Source organism: Coffea eugenioides, chromosome 11, assembly GCF_003713205.1.
Source record: "Coffea eugenioides isolate CCC68of chromosome 11, Ceug_1.0, whole genome shotgun sequence".
In the NCBI taxonomy this organism is placed as follows: Eukaryota; Viridiplantae; Streptophyta; class Magnoliopsida; order Gentianales; family Rubiaceae; genus Coffea; species Coffea eugenioides.
In genome coordinates this window covers 43,962,933-43,988,241 of record NC_040045.1, presented here as the reverse complement: position 1 = coordinate 43,988,241, position 25,309 = coordinate 43,962,933, and the positions used below count along the sequence as shown (strand labels likewise).

General features: G+C 37.3%; 3 protein-coding genes across 10 annotated transcripts; all 3 read right to left on the bottom strand.

Moving 5' to 3' along the window:
- Nucleotides 1-2,358: 2,358 nt before the first annotated feature.
- Nucleotides 2,359-8,209, bottom strand: LOC113751183. The gene is made up of 4 exons (XM_027295085.1): nucleotides 7,302-8,209; nucleotides 3,590-3,774; nucleotides 2,867-2,941; nucleotides 2,359-2,790 (listed from the first exon to the last, which is right to left on the bottom strand). Exons 1-4 carry the CDS (start codon nucleotides 8,035-8,037, stop codon nucleotides 2,440-2,442), a joined length of 1,347 nt encoding a protein of 448 aa, XP_027150886.1. The 5' UTR covers nucleotides 8,038-8,209; the 3' UTR covers nucleotides 2,359-2,439.
- A 392-nt stretch (nucleotides 8,210-8,601) lies between these two features.
- On the bottom strand, nucleotides 8,602-17,205 carry LOC113751181 (probable AMP deaminase). 2 transcript variants are annotated; one of them, XM_027295081.1, is made up of 19 exons: nucleotides 16,603-17,205; nucleotides 15,697-15,869; nucleotides 14,638-14,851; nucleotides 14,225-14,400; nucleotides 14,038-14,089; nucleotides 13,775-13,902; nucleotides 13,478-13,657; nucleotides 13,249-13,316; nucleotides 13,033-13,175; nucleotides 12,512-12,573; nucleotides 12,075-12,188; nucleotides 11,475-11,615; nucleotides 11,159-11,311; nucleotides 10,665-10,718; nucleotides 10,467-10,577; nucleotides 10,047-10,220; nucleotides 9,898-9,978; nucleotides 9,270-9,368; nucleotides 8,602-9,110 (listed from the first exon to the last, which is right to left on the bottom strand). In XM_027295081.1, exons 1-19 carry the CDS (start codon nucleotides 17,084-17,086, stop codon nucleotides 9,042-9,044), a joined length of 2,676 nt encoding a protein of 891 aa, XP_027150882.1. In that variant the 5' UTR covers nucleotides 17,087-17,205; the 3' UTR covers nucleotides 8,602-9,041. The 2 variants fall into 2 exon arrangements, with proteins under 2 accessions (XP_027150882.1, XP_027150883.1); XM_027295082.1 differs by having other exon boundaries at nucleotides 15,697-15,866.
- A 1,142-nt stretch (nucleotides 17,206-18,347) lies between these two features.
- On the bottom strand, nucleotides 18,348-23,466 carry LOC113751184. Of its 7 annotated transcripts, XM_027295089.1 has the most exons (9): nucleotides 23,392-23,466; nucleotides 22,933-23,212; nucleotides 22,042-22,203; nucleotides 21,016-21,099; nucleotides 20,599-20,691; nucleotides 20,384-20,527; nucleotides 19,303-19,410; nucleotides 19,055-19,102; nucleotides 18,481-18,970 (listed from the first exon to the last, which is right to left on the bottom strand). In XM_027295089.1, exons 2-9 carry the CDS (start codon nucleotides 23,185-23,187, stop codon nucleotides 18,827-18,829), a joined length of 1,038 nt encoding a protein of 345 aa, XP_027150890.1. In that variant the 5' UTR covers nucleotides 23,188-23,212; nucleotides 23,392-23,466; the 3' UTR covers nucleotides 18,481-18,826. The 7 variants fall into 7 exon arrangements, with proteins under 7 accessions (XP_027150893.1, XP_027150890.1, XP_027150889.1 ...); XM_027295088.1 differs by lacking the exon at nucleotides 23,392-23,466 and having other exon boundaries at nucleotides 19,051-19,102; nucleotides 22,933-23,323; XM_027295086.1 differs by lacking the exon at nucleotides 23,392-23,466 and having other exon boundaries at nucleotides 22,933-23,323.
- Between the last annotated feature and the right edge of the window lie 1,843 nt (nucleotides 23,467-25,309).

Here is a 25,309-nt window from a genome sequence, read left to right as displayed (position 1 = left end):
TTGTATACCACACTAAGAAAAATACAGATTTCTCTTCCATGTGGACCTTTTTATGCTACCAATTGTGTATGATAGGAAGATTTTCTACCGCAATTTTCTTTTTTAAAAATCTTTCTTGTTTTATCTTCTCTATTTTAGGGAGATATCCAAGCATGGGCGATAATCAATGGTTCTTTTTCACACCGAGGGATAAAAAGTATTTGAACGGTAGTCGCCCAAATCGGGCTGCCGGTACCGGTTATTGGAAGGCCACTGGGGCAGACAAGAATATCCACTGCAATGGTGTCACTGTTGGTGTTAGGAAGACATTGGTTTTTTATGAAGGCAGACCTCCCAAAGGTGTGAAGACAAGTTGGATTATGCACGAATACAGGGTTTTAGGACATCATAAAAGCAAGAGTGCAAATGACATGAGGGTAGGTAACATTTACATAATTCTTAATCTTTTCCTTGAGTAAGTACTTATTAACCTTCCTTTTCTAATGTTATATATATATGTCGTACGTAATTGTTCTTCATTGATACTATTGTTTATTCTTTGGATCTAACGTGTTATTCTTGTAGCTTGATGATTATGTCCTGTGCAAGATTTATAAAAAGAATCACAAATCTTTCAAAGCTCGGCAAAGGAATGATGAAAATCCTGGTTCATTTAATCAAAGCAATGATGGAAATCCTGATGATGAACTTGGAGAAGAAAAGGGCAGTTTATTTGATCCTCCTCCCGGTAGCAATGAACAAAGTGGCTGCCCTTACACTTACCAAGCTAACTACACCTATCCTCATTTGGAATCTTTTTATCAATATCCGCCATCAGAGCAATTTCCAATGCTTGCGGGCATTCAACCACTATCCATCGAACCTGCAACAAACCCAGACATTGCCAAATACATCAGTAATTTTCCACCGCACTACTATCATCACGGGGCCAAACCTATCAGCAGTTTTATGCATCCATCTTCGTTCCTTCCAATACCTCCTGTCAATCCAGCTTTGTACCCTCCCACACTTACCATCAATGCCCCAAACTTAAAAGGGGGTACATCAGTTTTTAATCCTGTTGGAGGAGGAAATATTGGTGATATGGTGGTACAAGATTATTTGGATTTACCGATGGACTTCATTGATTATGGTAATACAAATTCTGTGGATCCTTACCTTGACTTGGACAAACTCTCCTCGCATGGCTTTGAAAGTCCTTCGATGCCTCAAGATTCGCATGGCTCCCAAGATTCTTGAAGCAACATAGATCATCTTTATACTGACGATATATTGGTTAGGAGTATATATAGCTACTATTAGCAAACATTATCATTATTGACTCTATTTTCAGTTATTTTTACTTTGTTTTTCAGTTGCCACATTTTTCTTCATATGTACATATAGGGATTGGATGAATTTGACCGTTCTTGACTTGGACGTGGGGGGCATTTGTGTCGAGAAGCTGAAAAAGAAGTTTCAATCTATACATGAAGAGCAAGTGGCTTGCACGACTTGAAATCACCACCATTCATTCCCCTAAGAAGTCAAATTGCAAAATCAATGCTATGGCATCCACCTTCCGTATCCAATAACTTGTGCTAGAACATCACGTAATTCACAATGCCATCCAAGTCCGTGTGCAAAACCGCAGTCTGCTGCTACTAATATTCCGCATTACCCAACAAATCAAAATTACGAATGGGAACATTACTACTCGGTCTTTCTAAAACCTACCACATGAACTTCCATGAAAAATGTGTGAAACTGAACTACGACATCTTAGAATGCTTTGCATTACTTCCTACAGAAGACCAATAAAATAGAACAAAGAAAGGTGAAGAATAAATCTGGACAGTAATGGCCAAGTATATTTGGTCAGTTGTACTGGTTTTATCTCTCAATTCACTTGAAAAAAAGTCCTAAACTTGAGACTGTATCAAGGGATCCACAAGCTTCCTTGCAATTTATCAGCATTATTGTAAGCATGCCACCTCCGATCAGTATCACTAACAACAAATTTCTAGGTCCCTGCCTCCTTCGACTCGACAGCATTTAACAAGTACTTCACATGCCTCTAAACAAGAATAGACTGAGAAGAATGACAAAGTGAAATGCACCAGAATACCAAGAAATTAGCCAAAACAAGGGGAACACACACACACACACACACACAAGGCGAGATGCAAATATATAGCAGTTGGAGAAGCTAAAGTTGACCTTTCTATTTTAAACCCCATAAATAATCTGTTTATCATACTACAAAAACAGGGTTCTGGATGGCATTCAAGGGAACAACATCCAAATAGTCCTTGAAGTCCAGACAAGTTTCATAACAGCCCCAACCCACCCACCACCCACACACACACCCCCCCCTCCCAAAAAAAAAAAAAAAAAAAAGAAAAAAGAAAAAGAAAGAAGGAAATGAAAGGAGACTACCAGACCCTTGAAGCATCAGCCTCATGAATCTGCTACAACATAGCCAGCTTGACTGGCATGATAGTTGTAGTTCCCATTGAAACCCCTACCCCCTCTTCCTCTGTAATAGTTGTTCCTGGGATAGTAAGTACCAGGCTGGTCATAGTGCTGGTTGCGGCCATTCTGATAGGCCCCTCCCCTGCCGCGCCCTCCACGGCCATTAGCATATCCCCTACGGCCGCTTGCACCCACAGTACGACCACCTCTGTAATTTGGATACGATCTTCGAGGAGCATAATTTTGCTCCTTGGGCTCATACTCCTGCAAATTTTGTGCTTGATGTGTGGTGGGCTCATTTTGTACGGGAAGTTCAGAATAGTTTTCAGTCTCCCCCTGCCAAGCACGATTATTAAACGTACCATCAAGGAACAAACAAAAGGTAAAAAAAATCTTTGGGAGGAAAGACTACCTGATGAAATTCTTCTGCAGGGCTCAACTGATTATCATATGATTCATCTTCTTCAGCATTTGCTGTCTCTTCTTCCTGTATAATCCATAGAGATTTGAAAAGAGCAAATTCAATTCATATTTATTGAGCAAGGGCATGTAGACAAAGTGAATTCACCCCCACAAACAACCCCCCCCCCCAAAAAAAATAGAAAAACACAGGAAAAGGTGAAAAAGGTACAGCATAACCGAAATAAAATAGTGGGCTCACTAAAATGCTGGAACCTCTTATCATGTTGTGTGAGAGAGAGAGAGAGAGAGTCATATTTTTAAATATATAATCCAGTAATCTAAACGAAATATGCAATGAAATTGCAGATGTTGAACGTTCATGGGCTAGACCACACATTATAGGTTGTACCTCCATGTAGCAGAACTATGATAGGCAACAAAAATGCATCCCATGCAAATAGTAGTATAAACAAAGTGTGAACAACCAAGCCCATGCAACAGCAAAAGGATGCTTGTGCCTTTCATTGAAGAGCAGTTTAAGCCAAAATAAACTAAGCATCCAGGGTATAACACCCCAGCCTCCATTACAATACTAAGGAAAGCATAGGCCAGTCTAACAACCGTACCTGAGTCACAATTCGCAGCACTCTATTACACAATCCATGCATGCTAAAAATGAAAAAACAACAAATTTCAGAGTATCAACCCAATCAAGCATAACCACATCTCTTACCTTCTGTTGATACTGCACCACAGAACCTTCGACTTGGACTGGCATGACAGATCCATGCGCTGGCACTTGAAAGGAACCATAGCTGCCAGCAGCAGCTGCCACCTCAACAGGAGCCTTCATCTCTGGTGTTGTAGTGAAATAGTCTGATGCCATGATCTTGTTTAGTTTCTCCCTCAATCCAGAATCTGCAAAAATTCCAAAAAAGCCATTACAACAAACAGAAGTGAAATGCGAACCAGTAATTATAAAAGTATATAACTAAAATTAAACAAAAAATTGGAGCAAAAAGGGGAAGAATTGTAACTTCATTCAATAGCCTAGAATCACCAAGCAATATAACAATAAATGAAATGCACAAAACACAAAACCAAAACTCATTAAAGCAATAAGCAGGATAACAGCATTGAAAACAGATAAGCTAGACACACACATATTACATGTTCATTCCACAGAAAAATGAGAAAAATTCATCATACATGTCAAATAAGGGTTAGATCCAATGGGCTGATCAGACTTAGCAAGCCAGAGCCTGGCATGCTTAACGCACAGTTGCAGTGCATTCTGATGGGACAAAGTCCAATTCACAGGCCTTGATATTAGCAGGCTCCCAAGCATAGATATGAGGGTTAGATCCATCTCACTAACAACCTCCCGCGCATTACTGTCATTGACATTAGTATATGCCAAACATCGCTCCCTCTCACTCCTAGTTGCCCAAAAATCAGGTCTACGCGGAAAGCTAAACACCGTCGCAAAGTACAACAGCCTTATAATTTCCTCAACCATGGAAAATTTTTTTTCAACCTCCGATTCCTTTAATTCCTTTTGAACGGCAGCACAGACTGGTAATTTGAGCTTTTCAAGCTCATTGATGCAGCCCATCACAGAGGCTTTGGAATGAAGGGTTTCTTCCTGCTCTTTATTGAGGGTCTTGCCCTGTGAAAGGACCTCTTCCATTTGAAGAATGCGGTTGTATTTCTTGCGGAGGGCACGAAGGCGCTTGTTGATGACGCTCAGGACAGGCCCATCACTAACACTAGATGCCCCAATTACAGCCATTGATGGGTGATTGATCTAATTGGTATTAAACAGGAAGGTAATTGAAGGGTATATGTTGTCGAGAAAACAAACTGGGGAAAGGGGGATTGACGGAGTATTCGAGGACGAAATTGAGGGTTTAAAGAGAGAGTATGGCAGGGGTGGTGCTGTCACACAGTAAATTGGAGTTCACGGGGCATGTGTGTACGGTCACAGGGGGTATTTATAATTCACAGCATATTACTTGATACAAAAAAGTCTCAATAATTGCACCGATTAATTGCATCCATGACATTTATTGGAAATACCTATTACAGCTTTTAAAGATTGACTTCCTATAAATGCCTTAACAACCGTGATAATGACACTGCTGTGACGTTCATGATGTCAAATCAAAGCATAAGTTAAGAATATAAAATGTGATAACACGTATTTGTACACTACTCATTACAGTCTCTGATTAATGCAGTGGTATTACATTTTACTTTGGTCCCTCACAATTTCATTTGAACTCCTAGAAAACTATAAGATTTTCAAGTTGCCCCAAATTTTCTAGCAATTTAAAGAACAGCACATGAGAGATCTAATGTGCGTTTGCACATCAACTGTAGATGAAAGATAAGGATGTAAAAATCTTTTTGCACACCATATAGGAGTTTGTTCAAGCATATCTAAGTTAAGGTGTTTTAAAACCACCTGCTCTAGCTTACACATTTAGCAGATGGTCATGGCTACACAAGATATTATGCTAGAGCCCTATTTGAATCCAGATATCTAAGACGATACCCTGACTGTTACCCTTTTTCAGCCCACAGACAATGCATGTGGATCTTTCCATCTTTATATACAGATTCTGTTGTTTATTGACTAGATAGGAACCAGTAAGAATGTCCAGGGCTTATTTATCAAAAGCAAAGTTTAAGGAACCAAACTAGAGAAGGCTATAGATGCTAGGGACCATTGGAGCAAGTACCCTCAAATAATTTATATACATGACACTTACGGTAACAAGATCAAGAAAGCATCTTTAATCATTGTGTTATGAGTAACCACCACTTATATCAGTATAGAGGTCGAATGCTATCTGTTTCAGCCATTAGCCATAAATTTTATTTATTTATTTATTTTTAAGAAGATTCTTTTTCACCTCCAGTTATCATTATTTCAGAACAGCACTTTAGGATTGGCTAAGCAGGTAGAGCAGGCACAATAGAGTAACAGTCAGATAGCATCCACATCTAAGGAACTCTACACTTCATTTTGGTGGGAAAAAAATGTTTTATACAGAAAGTTCAAGTGTTCTCTCGTTTGGGAGAATAAGACAAAGAGAGGAGAAGTAAAATAGGGAGATTTCACTAACTCCAAATAACCTATATATGGAGAGAGATTCTTCATTAAAATGCTAATTTTGCCCATGAAACAAACATCAATGTAATTGAGATGTAACCCATTTTTTCTCTCCTAATAGTGATTTCTGTTCATTTCTTTTCTTTCCTGAATTCGCAAACTAGGCCAAAAAGTATATGTAGTTAACGTACTATGCTTGTACCAAATTCATGCACTTCAACGGATGAGTAGACATAAAAATAAGTTGAAAATATATGCATGACCTGATGATATTGAAATTGAATGTATTTGCAAAACAGAAGAGTAGACTGAGCTTCCAAGCAGGACAGAAATTAGGAAATTATTCCTTAGGCCATCATAACAATATATCTAATTTCCAGTATGACACAAACTAAACACGGTAACGGAGACTAATAGTAATAACTTAAAACATCAAAGGAGAACTTTACTCCGCGGCCACATATCCAGAATGTTAGTGTTATTTAATCTCAGCAACTTATCTTAAAAATTTCAGCAATTTGGAAAAATCTAGTAAATTTTAAATCACAGCATTGATCCATTACAATTCTCATTGATTTTCTTCTAGCACTTGATAGGAAAAGTACCATTTTAAAGCCAGTTTAGCTGATGATTGATTATGATCACTAGCTTCTTGAATGATTCCAAGTGTAAAACAAGACCAAGAAGTAATGAGAGAGCTTAATTGCCCACATATTAAAAGAACACAATTCTGAACATAATAAACAAGAAATTGAGAAGCTATAGAATCCCATTGAGACACCAAATAATGAGTACTCCACTCAATGTGAGAAACGTGAACTGGAGAAAATCAATTAGAACTCCATACATGATGCTTTCTTAACCTTGGATGAATAATCATAACATATTAAGCTTGATTTTGAGGTTAATACTTTTGTATTCCCTAGATAATCCTTTCTAGATCTTGGATTGAGAATGATACAAATAGTAAGCTTTAACTTCAAAATTAACACTTTCTGTGCTATCATCAACAATAATAGCCTGACTTTATCACAGCAGCACAGCCATGGCATGTTAAGCTAGACTTTGAGATTAAAACTTTTTTATTCCCTTGATAGTCCTTTCTACGTCTTGAATTGACGATCATAAAACTAATAAGTTTAACTTCAACAACAGTCATCCCAATTTTATTGTAACAGCAGAGTTATGACCTCTGCCAAAGACAAATATAACACAAACGACACATAGAGACACGTATGAACATACACATGGAGAGAAACAGTAAAAAAAGGATAACTCAACAATGATTAAGTTCCCAAACAAGCAAATGGATGTTTAGCATTCATACAAGTGACGTTAGAAGCCGGTTCAACGAGCTGATCAGACTTGGCTAACCAAAGCTTGGCATGCTCAATGCACTTCTGCAAGGCATTCTTATGGGACAAACTCGAATTCACTGGTCGCGAAATCAGTAACCCTCCAAGCATTGAAATCAAGTCCAAGTCTCTCTCCCCCAACAACAGATCCGCAGCATCATCATCCGTGACATAATCATAAGTTAAACAACACCCCCTCTCATGAGTCCTAGTTAGCATTGTCGCGGTAAAATCATTCTGATTTTTCACATCAAACATACTCCCAAAATACAATAAGTTTAACAGATCCTCAGCCACCCCATGTTCCCCACTTTCCGCCTTATCCTTGAGGTCTCCTCCAATATTAGGATTATTATTCTCATTACTACCATTGTCATTACTAGGTTTTTCCACTACAGTAGTACTATCGGTGGTTGTCGGGCTATTTTCGCTGTGGCTCTGGATGGCAGCGTTGATTTCTTCGGAAACGGCAACGGCCAGGGGTTGTTTAAGCTTTTCGAGCTCATCGATGGCGGCGATGACGTAGGGTTTAGAACGGAGGGTTTCTTCTTGCTCTTTATTGAGGGCTTTGCCCAGGGAAAGGGATTCTTCCATTTGGAGAATGCGGTTGTGCTTCTTGCGGAGAGCGCGGAGGCGTTTGTTGATCAAGCTGAGGACTGGGCCATCGGTGGCGTCAGAAGAGGAGGAGGCGACGGTGGCCGCTGCCATATTTGACAGTGGTTTGTGAGGCGGCGGTGGTGGAGGGGTTTGGTGAAGTAGGTTCTGCCGCCGTGCAAGGCGGAGGTGGAGGGGATTTAAGGGAGGGTTTTGGGAGAGCTGCTGAGGCGAAGGAGTAAAGCCCGAGAGAGAGAAAAGAAAAGTGAAGCGGCTGCTTGTGGTGATGGACCTGACAGAAGATTTTCACAAGTGTGGTGTTGGGGAAATTTATATATAATTCTATTATATTTGGTGGGAAAAAATTGAAATGATATCAACTCACGATCATTGGTACCAACCATTTCCAGTGATGAATTTTCTTTAGGGGTAATAAATTGATGAATTTTCTTGTTGATGAAAATTTTTGGGTTTCGATCTATTAATTCTTTTATTGTAATTCAAGCAATCTGCTCAAAAAACTTTAGGTGAAGAAGGTTCCCATCAGTGGCTATCTATAATGAAGAAAAGTAGCGTTGCAAAAATGGATTTATAATGCGTGAGATAATAACACTCACTTTATATTATATATTATATTATTAAAGAAAATTAATTGTATAATTTGTTGCAAGTCCCATGTATGTTAAAAATCGATGAACATTTTGTAATATTATTGAGCCATGCAACTTTTTTCCTGACCAATCGAGGCCAATAACAGTTCAGTTCAGTTCAGTTCTTGATTGTCAAAAGAATGGGAGAACAGCAGAATCTGAAGTCGCACATCCAGTATAGACAATCACAGTAGCAACTAGCATTGCTGTCATAATTCTCACATCTCAACTCTGTTGGTAAGCTGAATTCAAGCAATGAGATTTAGGCCGTGCTAGGTCACTAACGGGCTCCATTTTTTATTGCAACACTGGGATTTCTTCTGGGCCATCTTCATTTTTTCCCTATATGGGTGATGCATAGGAAAAAGTGTCAGCAGTGTTCGAAGACTATCCTTGCAGCAAGTAGCAAGGATGCAGTCACTGAGAACACATTGCTGGTTTCCCCCATAGCCAGTCTTAAACTTTCTTTCAGTGTTCAATGTCTCTGGGAAGTTTGGCTTTTCGTGCATAGACGTGCTGCATCTCCTCCTCCCAGGTCTGTAAGAGATCCAGGTGAGTAATTCGACACATGAAGGCAAGTAAATGTAAGTCATATGAGGTACATCTAAAGTCATGGTCCCGGAAGCAAAAGTTGCGCATGGTAGATCCATTCTTCACTGACCGGAGACCACAAGCAATGAGGGTGTCAAATCTTACCTCATATCTAAAGGAAATCCTTATATTTGGCACGTTTGTCTTGTGAATGTCATTTGCTTCAGGGCCTCTTCTGAAATACTGACTTCCAAGCCAATGCAACTAAAACCAAGACAAGAATCTAGTCAATGCGATCTTGCCTTGTTCATGATTTTTAGGAACAATTGAAATTCAAAGACTTGGTCAAACAGCAACAACTCTAGTGACAGCTTCTAATTGACTATGATAGGAATCCCGTGCAAAAAGGAAACTTCAAATGCTCCACGAACAAAAGAATGAGCAATTGCATTACAAGTTTAGAATTAAGAGTTTCATTTCCCTCCTGTCAACTAATGTTTGAGTTCATGCAAATTGCATGCAGAAAGGTTACTGTGATGGAAGTAAATGTGGAAGGTAAGGTGTACTAAATGCTCATACAACAAGTTTTCTGCTGCGCATTGTAGAGAATAGGATTATTGTCAATTAGATACCAATTTCAACAATCTATAATTAGCTGACTAAGCCACATCAGTTAACAAGCATAAAGGATCTTCATTCAAGATCCATGGTGTAATTAAAATGCTGTTAACCTATATGTGATTGTTAACCAACGACAAAAACACTGATACCGCTGCATTCTGAAATTGCTTACCTTTGCAACATGTGAGAATCCAGATTGATAAACAGAATTTCTAGCTATCTCACACAGGTCACATGAACTGAGCTTCCACACCTGAGGGAGAATAATTATGTGATTTATATGACCTTGATGGGACAATGATAAAGATAAAATTCAAAAACCTTTGCAGCAACACTGTATTCTTCCACAAGTGGCTCTTTGGTCAAATGGATTTGCAGAGGATCGTCAGTTGACAGTGAGACATTTAAACCTCGCTGGAAGAACACAGGAAATGGGTTGCGATGATAGTCAAGGAAAAGTGAATTATTGCTAAGTGGAGACATTGCCAAACCAATCTGCAAAAATCATGAGTAGCAAACTACATTACACCATTCACATGACAAATTAACTAAATAAAGGTAGTATGGGTTTTACTCTTCCTATCAAAACACTAGAGATATCTAGATAGCATAGGGTGAACCCGTTTTAAAGAAAATTGCAAAGCAACTTTGTCTGCAATCTAGAAAACTGATTATGCTTTCTAGACATGGCCTTTTGTGCATGGAGACTACATAATTGTGCAATCCTAGCATGTGACACACCTGCGCAAGGTAGTACAGGTACTGCAGGACAGGCGATTTCCTCAAATTGATCCCATGAGAAATATTGTGGCATAAAAGAAACCCAGCAGCTAAATGGTCTATCTCACCTGCCTGTGAAAATATACACATTTAAATAGCAAATCACAAATCTTGTAGCAGGTAAAGATAGGATAGGATTATGGGAAATAAGAAAACAACCTCCCCACAGTGAGGGCGGAACCTAATTGTCGGCAGTCCTTTCGATTCCCGAAGCTGAAAATGAAGAAGACATGATAAGCTTAAACTTAAGACAAATATGTCGTCAATGAAGCAAAAGTTATGCTCCATTCCTCTCTGAGAGAGAGAGAGAGAGAGAGATGAAAAACAATATGAGGAAGGTATTTGAAGATGGTTATACATATTCTAGAAAGAAAGAGACCAATCTACTATCAGCTTCAATTGACTCTGACTTTTGCAATAGTGTATTAGGTTTTAGGTGCCATTTTGGCATATGAAATAAACATCTTCACCTCAATATTTACACTCTTGCAAGATAATCTCACTTGACCCTTTTCCGCTATGTTTTCTGGACGAGCACCCAATTACATTAACCACACGCATAAGAGATGAAATAATCATTCATTAGCTTCTAGCTGATAGAAGTTCAGATAGTGCTATGAGCTGTATAAACTCATTAGCAAAAATGTTCTCACCTTATTCAGTGTATACAAGTTTGCATAGCAGTAATAGGCATAATAAGAGAAGGCAGGGTTGAATTCATTAGTCCATTCAGCTGGCTTAGGCATGTGTTTGGTCGGGCGCCTCTCTGGTTTACTTTCATCATCTACAATGTCAAATCCTACAACCTGGGCCAAGAAAGAACATTAGGCATTTGTACAAGAGAGGAAAGAAAAGGATAATATATCAACAATAAACGTTGACCAAACATGAAGATCGTTTAAAGAAATGTTGGAAGTATCAGCACAAAGAGATGAAAACTATGCCACATTTTTAGGAGTGAGTGAGGACCTGCATTAGGAACAGATGTAAATGAGGGTGAGAACGTGGGTCGACAGTAACTTCAAAAAGTGGTATGAATACGTTATCTAATATGGTCTGGAAGGATGTAACAGTGCCCATACTCCGGTAGATGTTGTACAGCCGTGGAAGCTGCAAATAGTGCACTTAGAAATTTGTCAACCAAAAGAAACAAGGCCCAAAAACTTGAGAAAATATACACTGATAAAAAACTTACATGAATGGAAGCAACATGAATAGTAGACAACTATTTCTAAGTAATTTCTCACAAATGAATTGCAAATCGAACTATGTTCTGTCCGAAGGAAAGCACCATGATAAAACCAGAGCAGGCTTGTTAAGAATGATTAAGAACTTGTTCAGTTATTTCCTGTGCTATGAATTATATAATTGAAGGTTTCAGGTGATCCCACTAATCCTGTAGATCATTCCATGTAATTCTAGTTTTGCAACTACAAACAGCTCAATTACACATAAAGCTTCCTCTTCAAGCAAACAAAATTAGAAACCCTGTCAAGTTAAGAACATCAACGACATGAAGCTACAATGCCAATGAAGGACTAGAAGCACATCAGAGGAACATCACAATACCTGAATTAACCACACAGCATTTTCACTATATAGTGCATTGTTAACAAACCAACTTGCAAGCTGATCCCATTCACTTTGTTTCCTTCCATAGATTGAAATTCGGTACTCAGCCATCTGAAAAGGAATAGACAAACAAAAAAAGAGAAATTTAACGTTGCACCCTCCATTAGGCAGAAGAGGAATGCCTTTCCATAGCTCAACCATACGAACAAGGCGCAAGGGAATTATCATATAATCCAATCCAAATAGAAATGAGAACTATTGTTTTTCCCGTACACATGTTTAGCTAAAAGCCCAAAAAACCAAGGGAAAAGATATCAGATTTATGGTGGTGAAGCTTTAGAAATTTCAAAAGAGAAAACTCCTATACACCACATAAGAACAACAGATGCAAAAGTCCTGATGTATGCGAATGTTGAAAGATTAGATGGCTCTACCTGGTATTTACTAGCTTCAAGATCCGATAACACTTCCTTTGTTACTTCAGCCAGAAAACGCCCTGACATCACAAAATGATAAAACCCTAGAATAATCTTGTAACTAGTTCTCAAATCAGAGTGGCACATTCAATAATACATGCCTGAAGGAGGTTAGACAGTTGTGAGGAACTAAAGTGCTAGGCAATAAATTCTTCAAGTTTTTCTTTTCTTGCAAAAGAGAAGCATCATCTAGCTAGGCACTGCACAAGAATTTATATTTCTGTCTGAAGCTCCAGAGGTCTCTAGGCATTACTCCCTCACTCTTAAATGATAAAAAGCTTCAAGAAAAAATATTGAAATGAAAAAATATAGAAGGAATCAAACTACATATATGGATAACCAACAACAGTCATTTCAATTATGTACAATGATTTTGACATGGCCATTAAAGTTTCGTATCATTTTTAGGAAACCACAGCAGCATTTGTTTTACAAGAGCAATCCTAATCCAGCCAAAGAAAGGTCCTCGTATATCACACCTTGGATGAGATTGTCCTGCTTTAGAAAGATCTCCCTGAGTCTGCTTTGCCCGCAAGGATTATACTTGAGATTGAATTTGTCAAAGCGATGGAAGGTACTCTTATCAGCATGCACATCTAGCAAATCAACGTTAAGGTCATACCTGCAGAACAAACCTGTGTAAAATGCAGTAAAGGAAAAAAAATCTGGCATTAATATTCAAAATTTAGGCAGACCCTGTCAAGTCCAAACTCTCAAAGACTTCCTTCAAAGTAAGATACTGTCCATCACGGAATATGACAACCTGTATAACAATAGGCAATTGTATGATTAGAGATCATCAAACAGATACACGGAAAGTGCATTTGCAATAAAAGCCCTGACACAAAAAAGTTGTTCAATTGAAGAAACCATACTGAAAGAATGCACAAAGAAACTAAATGCACAGGGAAACTTATGCTCTACCTCATCTGGTTCTTTTTTTAATTTTGATTTGATGAACCGGAGAAGATGCTTCTGGTTCATACAAGCAGAATGATGTACATGAGTATCAACTTTTCTGATATTATATAGATCACGATGAGGAGCACTCTTTTGAGCCAGAAATTCCCTATCAGCATTTACTAGTAGGTGAAGACGGAATTTCTGTAAAACATTCAGAAGTCAGGAACAAACAGGATACAACAGCTGAGCACAAGCAGGAGACAATACGAAAGGTGCTGGGCATGGGAATACAGATGAAGAGACCAGAGATTCCGCTACCTCCTCAAGGAACCGCAATCGATGATGGCATGCAGAGCGAACATTTCCAACAGACATCACTTTCAAGATATGATGCATATCAGTGAAAAATGATGTTGCATTTGCAACAGGGAAAAGGTCTTCAGTATCTAGAGAGTTCGGCACATTTAGAAGATTTATTAGATGTCATCATGCAAGACGCCAAAAAAAAAAAGTAATCAACAAAATTTCTTCATAATTGTTGTCTTCAATCATCACTATTCTCCATTGCAGCCTCAACTTACCACTTTCATTGGCATAGACATGTACAACTCCATCTTCCATTTTAAAGTGGTGCTGATCTCAAATAGAAACAGAACATCAGTCAAAAGTTATCGAGTTTGAGCAAAAACAAATGGTTTCATCCATGTAACTCTAGATGCATAACCTAAAAGCCCAATGACAATTAACACATAAAGCGATATGACTCACTGCAGTGGCTTCAACGGGAGCAGAGTTAAATGGATTCTGTTTTACATCTGATGTGGCAGATTCCTGGACTACTTTAGTCCATGGAGGAACTTTTTCCCTGAAAACATATTTTTCCCTCAAATCTAAACATTCCCGAATCATCTTCAGTACTTCTTCCTCTTCAATGTTCAGTGATTCTGAATTTCATATTTTTAGCAAGCATCAGAGAAAGAATATGGAACTTAAAACCCCATTGACAAACACAATCCTACTATACAATTAGATTTCTTAGCAAAAACTAAAACTACCACTATTTTAGTGAAAAGACATAATGCCGTCTACAAACTATTATTGGTAGGGTGGCAAGTTAAGTAGGAGGGCACCTAAAAGCCACTAAAACATTTGAGATTACCAGGATGAGGAGTTGAGAATACCATGAACTGTAGCCCTCACAGGTAAATATTTGCTAGTACTGGTGCAAGAACTTCTCATTGTGTGCATTGAAGCCTTTTCAACCTTTGCATCCTCATCATTTCCATTAGCTTTTGATTCATGTGCGATTTCTTTGCATCGTTGAGCTTGGATGTAGTTGGCATTTTCAGCATTTGATGGAGCCATGTGTAGATTTGGGATATTAATATTTATTTCCTGCAGATGAATTGATGAAAAACGCACTAGTAACTTTACCACTAAAATTTTTCCCTTTAATTCCTCTAGAATTACCCAAAAATGTAACCTGGCTTCAGGCTCAGGCAAGGAAACATTTCTACAAATGCTTATCTATGCCATTTGATAAAGAAATACAAGATGACAGATGGCAAATTGATATGGGGATATTTTAATGGGAAAGACAAATATGTTGTCAACAAATAAAGTCCTTTTACTCCTGCAAATGAGAACAGAAGAAGTGACTAAATCAGCAAATTCTCATTAGACAAGTTACACGATTGCATCTCCAAAACAGCTGCAGATTACATAAGGTAGATAGTAAATGATATACTTAAAACCAGCAAGAAGCCATTACCTTCATAACTCCTAAGCCCTTTACAAATTCCAACGTTACTTTTTTCAATCAGCAAGAGCAATGCATAAAAACCTAAACTAATCACAATTGAGGTATTAACCTGACAAGCATATTTTGGTTTGGTCCAGAATTTTCAATAGCATTGATGACTCTTATACTTAAATTGTTGCAAAAGTATCAAAAGTATGAAGCATTATCTCACAAAAAAGGGCCAGGAAACACAAAGCATTTTCCCAAAAGTATAAAAAAATAATTAAACACCAGAACTGAATATCAATATTTGGGTAGAGAGGTGTTCATTTTTCTTTAACTCTAAAGGCCATTGAAATAGACCAGAACATGTTGATGAAAAATTTTGTTAGAGCTATGCTTGAAGATGTTTTAAATGATCAAAAAGACTTTCTCTTGGTCAAAGCCATCAACTGTACACGTCACAACTCTTTAGAAATAAAAATTACACAACTCTTACCTTGTTGTAAGACAAAAGAGTGGCACCCATAGTTGTACGCTCAGTTTCTTCCTCATCAGAATCTCCTGCACTATCAACAGTATAACCAGCAGATGATCTTGGAGTAACTAAACGACCAATTGATCCTACCATAAGCTGTGGGCCCAAGTGGTCAACATATTGATCATCTCCTGCTAAAGAGAAAATGAGATACTTGAAGTGATCTTTTGTTATATATTTTTCTGTTAACATAGATTTTTGTCATCTTCAAAAATCAACATCAGACCAGGGACAACAGAATCAATTAATCAAAGAACCCTATCATCAAGCTCCTCATCTGCTGTTTCAGGTCCCTCAGAAAACAACCAAAATGCTTTCGGTCCTCAAAATTGTACTGCATTAGTAAAGATTCACCATTTTACTTAGCATATCCTCCTATCCTCATCTTTTCGTTCAGAGCTCTCGTGATCAAAACTATTATCAATACTATCTCCATGTTGAAAAGAATGAAATACATGTCATAGTAATGGCAGCGGAGTTTAGGAGTTACAGGTGGCAAAATCATTAAAACTTCCAGCAAAATCGATAAAACTACCAATTTATTTAACTTTCAGTTAAAGATTTTAAAATTTAACGAAATAACCCCTCACATACAAATCATCTCTGACTTACAATTTGTGATTGGATAATTCAGCCATCTTTGATTCCATGATGATTAACTTTCGCTGATCTAAAGTCAAATATAGGTTTAAAGGTTAAAATATTGATTATCTCAGGATTAGTTCAAGATAGCCTATCCACATTCTATGCACAGTTAATTAACCAAGCATACAACAAAAAAATACTGACATAAACGCATTTCTAATTCATAAACTTACACTAAAAAGAGGAAGAAACTATTTTGATTTGTAAATGCAGAAAAAATACCATCTCTCTGCTGAGTTCGAAGAGGAGGCAAGTCAGATGAAATAATATCAAGATTATGATCCAATAAATTTGACAAAGCTTTCTTCTCCTCCTCATCAATCCACTCATTGGATGTTCTCACATTCGGCATCGACGACCAAACTCTATAAAGTCCAACCCGCGCTTTTTCCTCCTCCTCCACACCATCCCCAATAATTCCATCGATATTGTCAAATGATGTCGATAACTTATCCCGCCTACCTCTATTAATGCATTCCTCACTATATGCAGCAGCCGAGTAATCAGCATCTTCTTCATCGGCGTCGGAGACGATATGGCAGTTGTAGTGGTTTCTGAGGGTGGAGGAGGGCAGATGTTTGCGGCGGAGCTTAATAAGACGGTCGAGGACTTGGTCGACACTGCGTTTATGAATGTAGAAAGCGGAGATAGCCATGACCGAGGCTCCCAATAGAGCTGCTAACGCGAGCTGTACTGGTGACTCCATTGCTCCCTGGCGCTGGCAGTGGCGGGATTCTGGTGTGTGTTTTTAGTGCGTGCCCGTGAGTGTGTGCTGCCGTGCTGGGTTTTAGGCATTTGTATTTAGGCAGCGTTTGGATGGAAGGAATTGGAAGAAAGGAAAGAAGAACGGAAGAGAAAAGAAAGAAGAGTAAAGTGAGTGAAAGGAAACTATCATCCATTTAGTTATTTTTCTCTCCATAATTTTAGAAAATTTTAAAATTTTTATTAATTTTGATATCCTACCCCTCTTTCTGGTCACTTTTGGATGGAAAGCAGGCTAACAGAAAAGAAAAAAAAAAATCAAACCTTTATCCCACCATTTCTTTTCCAATCTTTTTCTTTCTCTCTGTAAAGATCATTTCAAACATCAAAAACTTTATCCCTTCTTTTTGTTTCTCTCCCATTCCCTCAAAACAAATAGTCCTTGGTATTTGAGGTTATTGATTTTATTTTTGTAATTTAACTGAACTAACTATTTATTGAGTTCATATTGAGTTACTTATTAGTTAACCAGCGTGGTTTTGAGGCAAGTTCAATTTGTCCGAATTCATACCAAATTCAATAAGAATGTGATAAAAAAAATTTTGGTGCTTATATAGATATATATATATATATATATCTTATAGAAGATATTACTATAACACATTCAAAATAATAGAAAATTCCATTTAATCAACTAAATCAACATAACATATATGTCTAACATTTTGAAGCATGATAAATTAAGAAATTAGACATTTTAAACATGAAAAGAGCTCATAGTTCACGGAGGTTAAAACGCTCATGATGCATTTAATTGTTAGTAAAAATAAAAAATTACGTAAATTACACTAAGAATGATAGAATAAGTTAACAAATCATAATTTTATTTTGAAACATTCACGTATCAAAGGGGAAAAATAAGAGACAACGGTGGCATTAAAAAATGAAGAAGAAAATTACAAAGAAGAAAGAAATAAGAAAAGAAAAAAAAATAAGTGAAACTTAATAAGAAAAAATATATAATTACATGATCGTATTTGTCCAATAGAATAGTAAATCAAATGTGGAGTGAGAAAAGTGTTGTTCATTGGTTAAATGTATAAATGATAATGATTAATAATAGGTATTAGATTCAAATCCCCTTTCTTCCTCCCTAATTCTAAAATCACACCTTCCTTGCTAAAAAAGACTTTAAATAAAAAAAAATAAAAAAAGAATTGCTGTCGACTCCGAATTGTGGGGGACAAATCTATAATTAAGCCTATGGAAATCTTCCTCCCATCCGCTCAGATTCTAAAATTTTCTCTGTTTCTCCTCATCCTCCATTTTCATCCAGGAAAAAGCTCTGTTAAACTCCAAGTACATCTAAAACATGAAAGAGAAAATTGCTATGAGATGTAAGTTTCAAAGTAAAAATTTTATTACTACATTCTTGCTCCGATACTCAAATGAGAAATTACAACAGGGAGCAAGAATTGATTCGCTGCCTTCCCAGAAAATGAGATCGGTGCAAGAAGATGTTGGATTAGCCGAGGCATTAATCCTTGTCCCCTTCTGCACTCTGTAACTAGTGTACTTGCACTAAAACTTACATCTTCGGTCGGGAGGAAAGTGTAATGAGATAGGTGCTACACTGATATCTAAAACCCTCGCTTACAACCTTACACCAGGGTATGAACTGACCAACCTCCCAGCCCTAATCTAATATGTGGAAGCCCTAATCTAATATGTGGAACATAGTAGGTTAAATCGTTGCAGGAATCAATTTGACACCCAAGATAAAACGCACAGATGGCTTGCGTGCCATGCTATGTTTCTTGTGATATTCTTCGCAGCACATTGCCTTTGACATAAGCTGTCTTTTGAATTTCCCCTTGAATTTGACCATCTGCAGCAACATAAATCAAAGTAAATGAGATCAATCTGCAATGCTAGATGCAGATGCAAGCCAAAGCAGGAAGGACAAACCAGCGAGCTTAACAGCCAACTTTGCCTGTTTATCAGCCTCAGAGTTCAAGTCCTTCAAAATTATAAACCAGATATCAGGCCAAGGTATATTACGGTTTTTTTTTTTTTTTTTTTTGCCTCTCTAGCGGACAGATAAAGAGAATCGTTGTTAAATGCCAAACCTATAGCTCGAAGTTAAGCTAAGCTTATCTACCAATCTTAGCATGGCAAACGAGAGAGATGGAATAGGGAGACCGGACTTAATGAACTTACCTTTTGCACATGAATGATCCGGAATGACGTGAACTTATGCTTCAAACTTTTTGCCTTCTCACACAAGATGGAGATCTTTTTGTCTTTCACCTTCCATAAGCCTTGAATCTATTTCGTCGAAATATGAACTTTTGGAGCAGATAAATCGAGAACGAATCCGTGTACTATTATTCTAGGAACAAGATACTACCATGCAGCAAAAGTCATATTCCTAAATGCCCCATAAAGGAAATAAACCAAAATAACCAGCCCCATTACACACAAGTATAATGTTTCAAGCTCTTATACCTACTATAATAGAATACTTTTCTAACTTTTTATCAGTAAATTACCAGTCTACCACATGAAACATTTAAAAGAACAGCTCTATTTACAGCAATTTTTACAGGGAGAAACATAGCCTGGTATATACATGAAAAAATGGTCAAAAAAAAAGGGGGTCACATTGATAGATTATTGAATACGATGCCAGGAGCCCTATTCTGGCAAATGACCCGAGGTGCGTACTAGCTCTATGTCCAGACAAACTTATTCCTGAAAATAATTAAGAGATTCTATAGATTAAATTACGAAAAAGAGGAAGAAAAGAAAATGTGGAAAAAGGTGTGCTAAATGATTGGAAGGTAAACAAACTTATCCAGGGGATTACTTGCCTAACTGAATAAAAATGAATTTGATAAGATGCAAATAATATGGCATAGACCCATTATAGTCTAATGTGTTTTCAGAACAATGCTTTAGCCTTATGCAAGTGAGTGGAGCAAACTAAATCCTTCCTTAGCTCATGACTGAAGATGGACACATAGAACATTGGTGTAAATATATGCTACTCACCCTCTAGACATTACCAATTTAAGGTTCTTTGCTTTGAACCATTGGTGGAATGGAACTTCAAACCAGATTTTTGAACCACGATGCAGCAAAAAATGGACCACATGGAAAATGGAAGAAAGGAAACAAAGTCATATGAAATTGAGAAATTTAACAAGAAGAGAGCCAAGCAGGTCAGCACCAAATGAATAATTGCAGAGTGAATGGGGAAAAAGCGGATCCAAAGCATATGCCCATGGGTGTGACAAACCTGCATGCAAACAAGGTCAGAGTCACCCTGAACATGGATGCTTCTAAACCCTTTATCCAGTGCATATTGCAGCCCTAAAATTATAGCTTGATATTGAGAAGCATAAGCGGTTTCTATGCCCAGACCTTCACGCAACCTACAAATCTTTAGAGGAAAAGGTAAGGCGCGTGCATGAATCAAGAAGCCAAATGCTTGAAATAGAGCAAGATGTTTACCCAACTTCCATCAGCAGCTCGAAGCACAACTCCCGCACCAGATTGCCCAGGATTTCCTTTTGAAGAACCATCAAATTCTAGAGTGCAAGAATGCTGACAAGAAGTAAACGATCAACTAATAACCTCCAATTCAAAACAGTCTAGCTACCAGAAGAACAACGTGGAAAGTATAATAAGTCAGTTTTCTAAAATGAGAGCACCTACATACAAGAATATTAAACAAGTTCTATGCAGTGTAAATAAAAGTAGTAATAAGAATATAGAGATCTGTAATATTTGCTGGAATAATAAGTTGAGTGAGTTTAGCTTATTCATGTGTCCAACAGCATCAGGAAATGGGACTCAGGAGATAGGACAATCTTAAAGATTAAGTATAGCCAGTCAACAGCTTAATGATAATATGCTATTGAAACTTACCCCAGATAAAGAAGATAACACTTCCTGTGGCCACTTCTTTGGCCCAAGCTTGATGGATATTTCGTCTCTACAAGAAGAAGGGAGCTGCAAGAAAATGAGATATTAGGTAGATGCTGATGAAATGGCGAAAAGTAACAAGGACATTTCAATGTTATCTAAGCACCAAAATCCACAGCAATTCAAACAATGAGCTATAATGCACATTTAATTTCACCTTAGACAGATAAGTAAGCCCACCTTTACAAATTCATGGACGGTTGGTTCAACAAGCAAAATTTTTAGTAACATTACCTAGCAGTTGCAAAAGGTTCATCAAAGTTTTTATTCATGATACATCAGCTAAAAAAGAAAAGAACAGACAAACACTTTCAGAAGAAAAGAACAGACAAACACTCCCCGAAAGTCAAGCTCCTGACATATTACTGATGATCTTTGATGATTTCTACATTAATAGGTTCACCAAACAGAAGAACCATGTACATACTTAGACAGCATAAGGTACCAAACTAAGGAAAGAAAACGTGTTTTGCTTCTTTTTCTTCTAATTAGTGTTTCCAAAACATTACATTTAAAAGCTGTTAGTCTTGCTGATTTTGAAACATGTTATTGAATCAAGAATTGATATGATAAAATTTGTTTTCTTAACAACTCAACACTTTGTCCTGACCAATGAGGTTCATACATCACAACACATTTCACTTCCTGATCAGACTATCAAACTGGAGGCAGTTCTGCAAAGAATATCTAGCTGAGCAAGCCACAGCTCAAGTTCATATCACACTCATCATGATAGTTGCATTTTGATAATTCTTAATGGCAAGGGTTGATACTGTACAAGCAAAACTTTCTCTGATGCAAATATTACAAGCATCACTTTATGCAATCTGATAACTCAATAAACTGTTGGTTTATGTGAATCACCTTGAATGAAAATCATAAGATTTAAGTAATTGGAACATCAAAGACAACGAAACAAAAAAAGAAAGCACATCCCAAACTTTACAGAACCATGAAATCACAGGTCACCTGATATGAATGGCAAGGCAAAAGAGTACCAAAAAGCCGTTCAGTTAGATCACCAGCCTTAAAAGAATAAAGAGCACCTTTAAGGCCACAAGAAAGAAGATATTTCTCTACACCCTTCGGCATAGCATGACCTTTATACACACTGACAGGAGGATCACGTACCTATGAGAAAATGAAAGAGGAGAATCATTTAATCCATCCATCAAAATTAACTACAAGTTCCATGCCAACATGGAAAAATCACCAAAGTTTCAATGATTGTTCTTGAGCAGAGACATAGCTGGAATAGTGTATAGAAGATACTACTGCAGATCTAGACATCTAAGACAACCCAAGTGACATTCAAAATGTGTACTACGCACATAATCCACTTTGACCAAAAGCCTATTACATGCCACATATGAAGTCAAACAATTATACCAGGCAGAAGTAAAGATGAAATCAGATAACACTTCAGGAAACAAATCTCACTCCTTTTCTCTGCCTTTTATAACACTGACAGTCTCACATTACGTAGACCTCAACTGGTGTGTGAAGCTCAAGTGTTCCTGGAGATGGAACACATATATCATTTAGTTTAGATTTGAATTCGAAAAATATTATGCACCACACTACATCATACTATCCCATGTATCAGAAAGATGACTGGCTGAAGGTGAAAATTTTCACAGTAAAATTTCAGTTCAATATAACAATTTTGCGGTTCTCTCATCCATTCGCCTGGAGCTCTACAGCAAAAAGAAACGGGTAATATATACAGAGATAAATTTGGATGCCAATACAAAATCAATGGCCTATTTCGCCGGTAATTTAAAGTGGCCTATTTTGTGAAAAAAGGTTCATATATCAATCAGTAGAGTTACAGAAAACATAGGGAATCGGATTAGTTACCGACGATCCAACTTGAGCCTGACAATCACTTAAACTCTTGTAAACACCAATAATATCCCCTTTTCTAACCACAAAGAATGCATCCTTCTCGTCCTTCAGCATCGCTTGAGTCCCAGTGTCCTTATGTCCAATAGGCCACTCAGATGAATAGCACTGACAGCTAATTCGCGTCGAGCAAAGTCCCAAATTAGCAGCTCTACTACTATCTACATCCTGAAAACTTCTACTCCATGACAGAGAATAAGCTCCATGCATTGCACTCCTCACAACACCACTGGTCCTGGGTAACAAAGCCCAAAAGCAAGCCGAAACCATCTCTCTTAATCATCATAAGAAGCAATTTGTGAGTGTTTTTAGTGTGTGCCCGCGAGTGTGTGCAGTGTGCTGCTGTGCCGGGTTTCAACTTTCAATTTCACAGAGACTGAAATCAATTTAAATTATGAAAAGAAGCCTCATTACCATAATTTAAATTACACGTCTGCTGACCAATTGACTAGGGACAATAATAAATGTAAAATTCATCATTTATTTACGTTCATCATGTCATGTGCTCCTAAATTAGGAACCGCGGGAACCAGAGTTTCCTAACCATATCCCAATTCGTTTCATTCGAACCATTTCTATCGATGCTAAAGGCCCATACTAAGACCACTGAGGTTTGGCCTTTTATTTCTGACCTTCCATGGGCCATGACTTCCTGGACTAAAATTGGGTCTGGGAAGCTGGGGATGGTAGGATGGTTTTATAGCGCAACGGATCTTCTGTCCTATATTTTGTGTCATTCTCTGTCCCACTTTGTATTATATTGCTATTTTTCCTTCATAAATATCATGTTTTAGTTCTTTTTTGTTTCCTTATGATTCAATAACTATTAATTCAGTAAAAAATAAATACAACAGCTTCAAAAAAGCAATATATAATAGAAAATTAAAAAATACAGCAGAAAATGCATAAAAGATCTCATTTTTTATGCATTTTGATTTTTTGAGTTTGTTAAATTTTGTGTATTACTGAATTAGTAGTTATTGGATCTTATGGAAATAAAAAAGAACTAAAACATGATATTTATGAAGGAGAAATAACAATATAATAAAAAATGTGACAGAGAATGGCACAGAGTGTAGGACAGAAGATCCGTTGCGGTTTTATAGTCTCTTTACATCACTCGTATCTTTATACAGATGAATGGACCTAATTAATCAGCATTGAAGTGACTGTTACCACAATAACTGTAGCATGTTTGAAAGTTCAGCCTTTTTGCCTACTTCCATTACTCTTTCTGTCGGTTTTGTAGGCTCCATCGTTAATACTTTAATCTGAAATGTGTTTAAGGTATGGATTTGGTGCTTAACTTTTTGTCATTGAAATTATGTTTTTTAATTGGTAAAAAGTTGATAATAGCTTTTTGTATAGAGTAATAGGTATTGTGAATTGTTGTAAATCCGTTTTGGCGTATTTAAGATGATTTTTTTATTCTTACTGTATATAGTCATTATTTCACAACTTTCTGGTACAGATTAATTTAGTGTAGATTTGCTGATTATATTAGTTATTCAATGAAGCTGGCTATTGCTTATTAATTAATTTGTCTTATGCACAACAAATTCAGGGTTATAATCCTTTGCTTGTGTATCAGTAGGCTTTCTTGATATATAGATATAATAAGCTCAAATCTATTAATGAGGCTAAAATTGCAACTCAATCTGATCATCTTTTAACTCATCTCAAAGTTCACTTGAACTTGTCTGACTCCTTCCACCAGAAATGATAGAAAGCTTCGAACAATATTGCATTTTCCATTTTTGCCATTCATTCTAGCGTCCGCTAATATTAATCTAAACTTCCGAAATACTAACTTGAACGAAAAAATAGAGAGAGGCTTGAAAATTCTTGACTTGCACAAAACAGAGACCAGGATTAATTTAGAAATGCTTTTACCAAGAAATCGATCCATGCTTGCAAATAGAGCGCTTGTTTGAGAACGTGGTCTGGCCAAGATTCCTGGACCAAAATTGCAAAACAAAACAAAGTTTTGTTACTCCGCAAAATCTGAGCGCAAGGATCTTGATTAGGTTGTGAGTAGCTGTCACGTTAGTTAAGAAATTGATCAAACAAAGCCATTTCAATGAATTTAAACCTCCATATGACGGTGAACAACTTAACCTGTTTCTATGTTTCTTGCATGGTGTAGTCGGCTGAATCATAAGCCAGGACTCTTGGGAGTTTTAGGGAAATTGAACAACTTATTAGCGGTTGTTTTGTTTTACTTCATTTAGGTCCGTCGTAATGACAGCATTAATTTGGAGAGCAAGGACAATTCTATCGATCAAGAATTTGTTTGTCCAAAACAATTTTTTGATTGGTTTTTCCAAAGGAG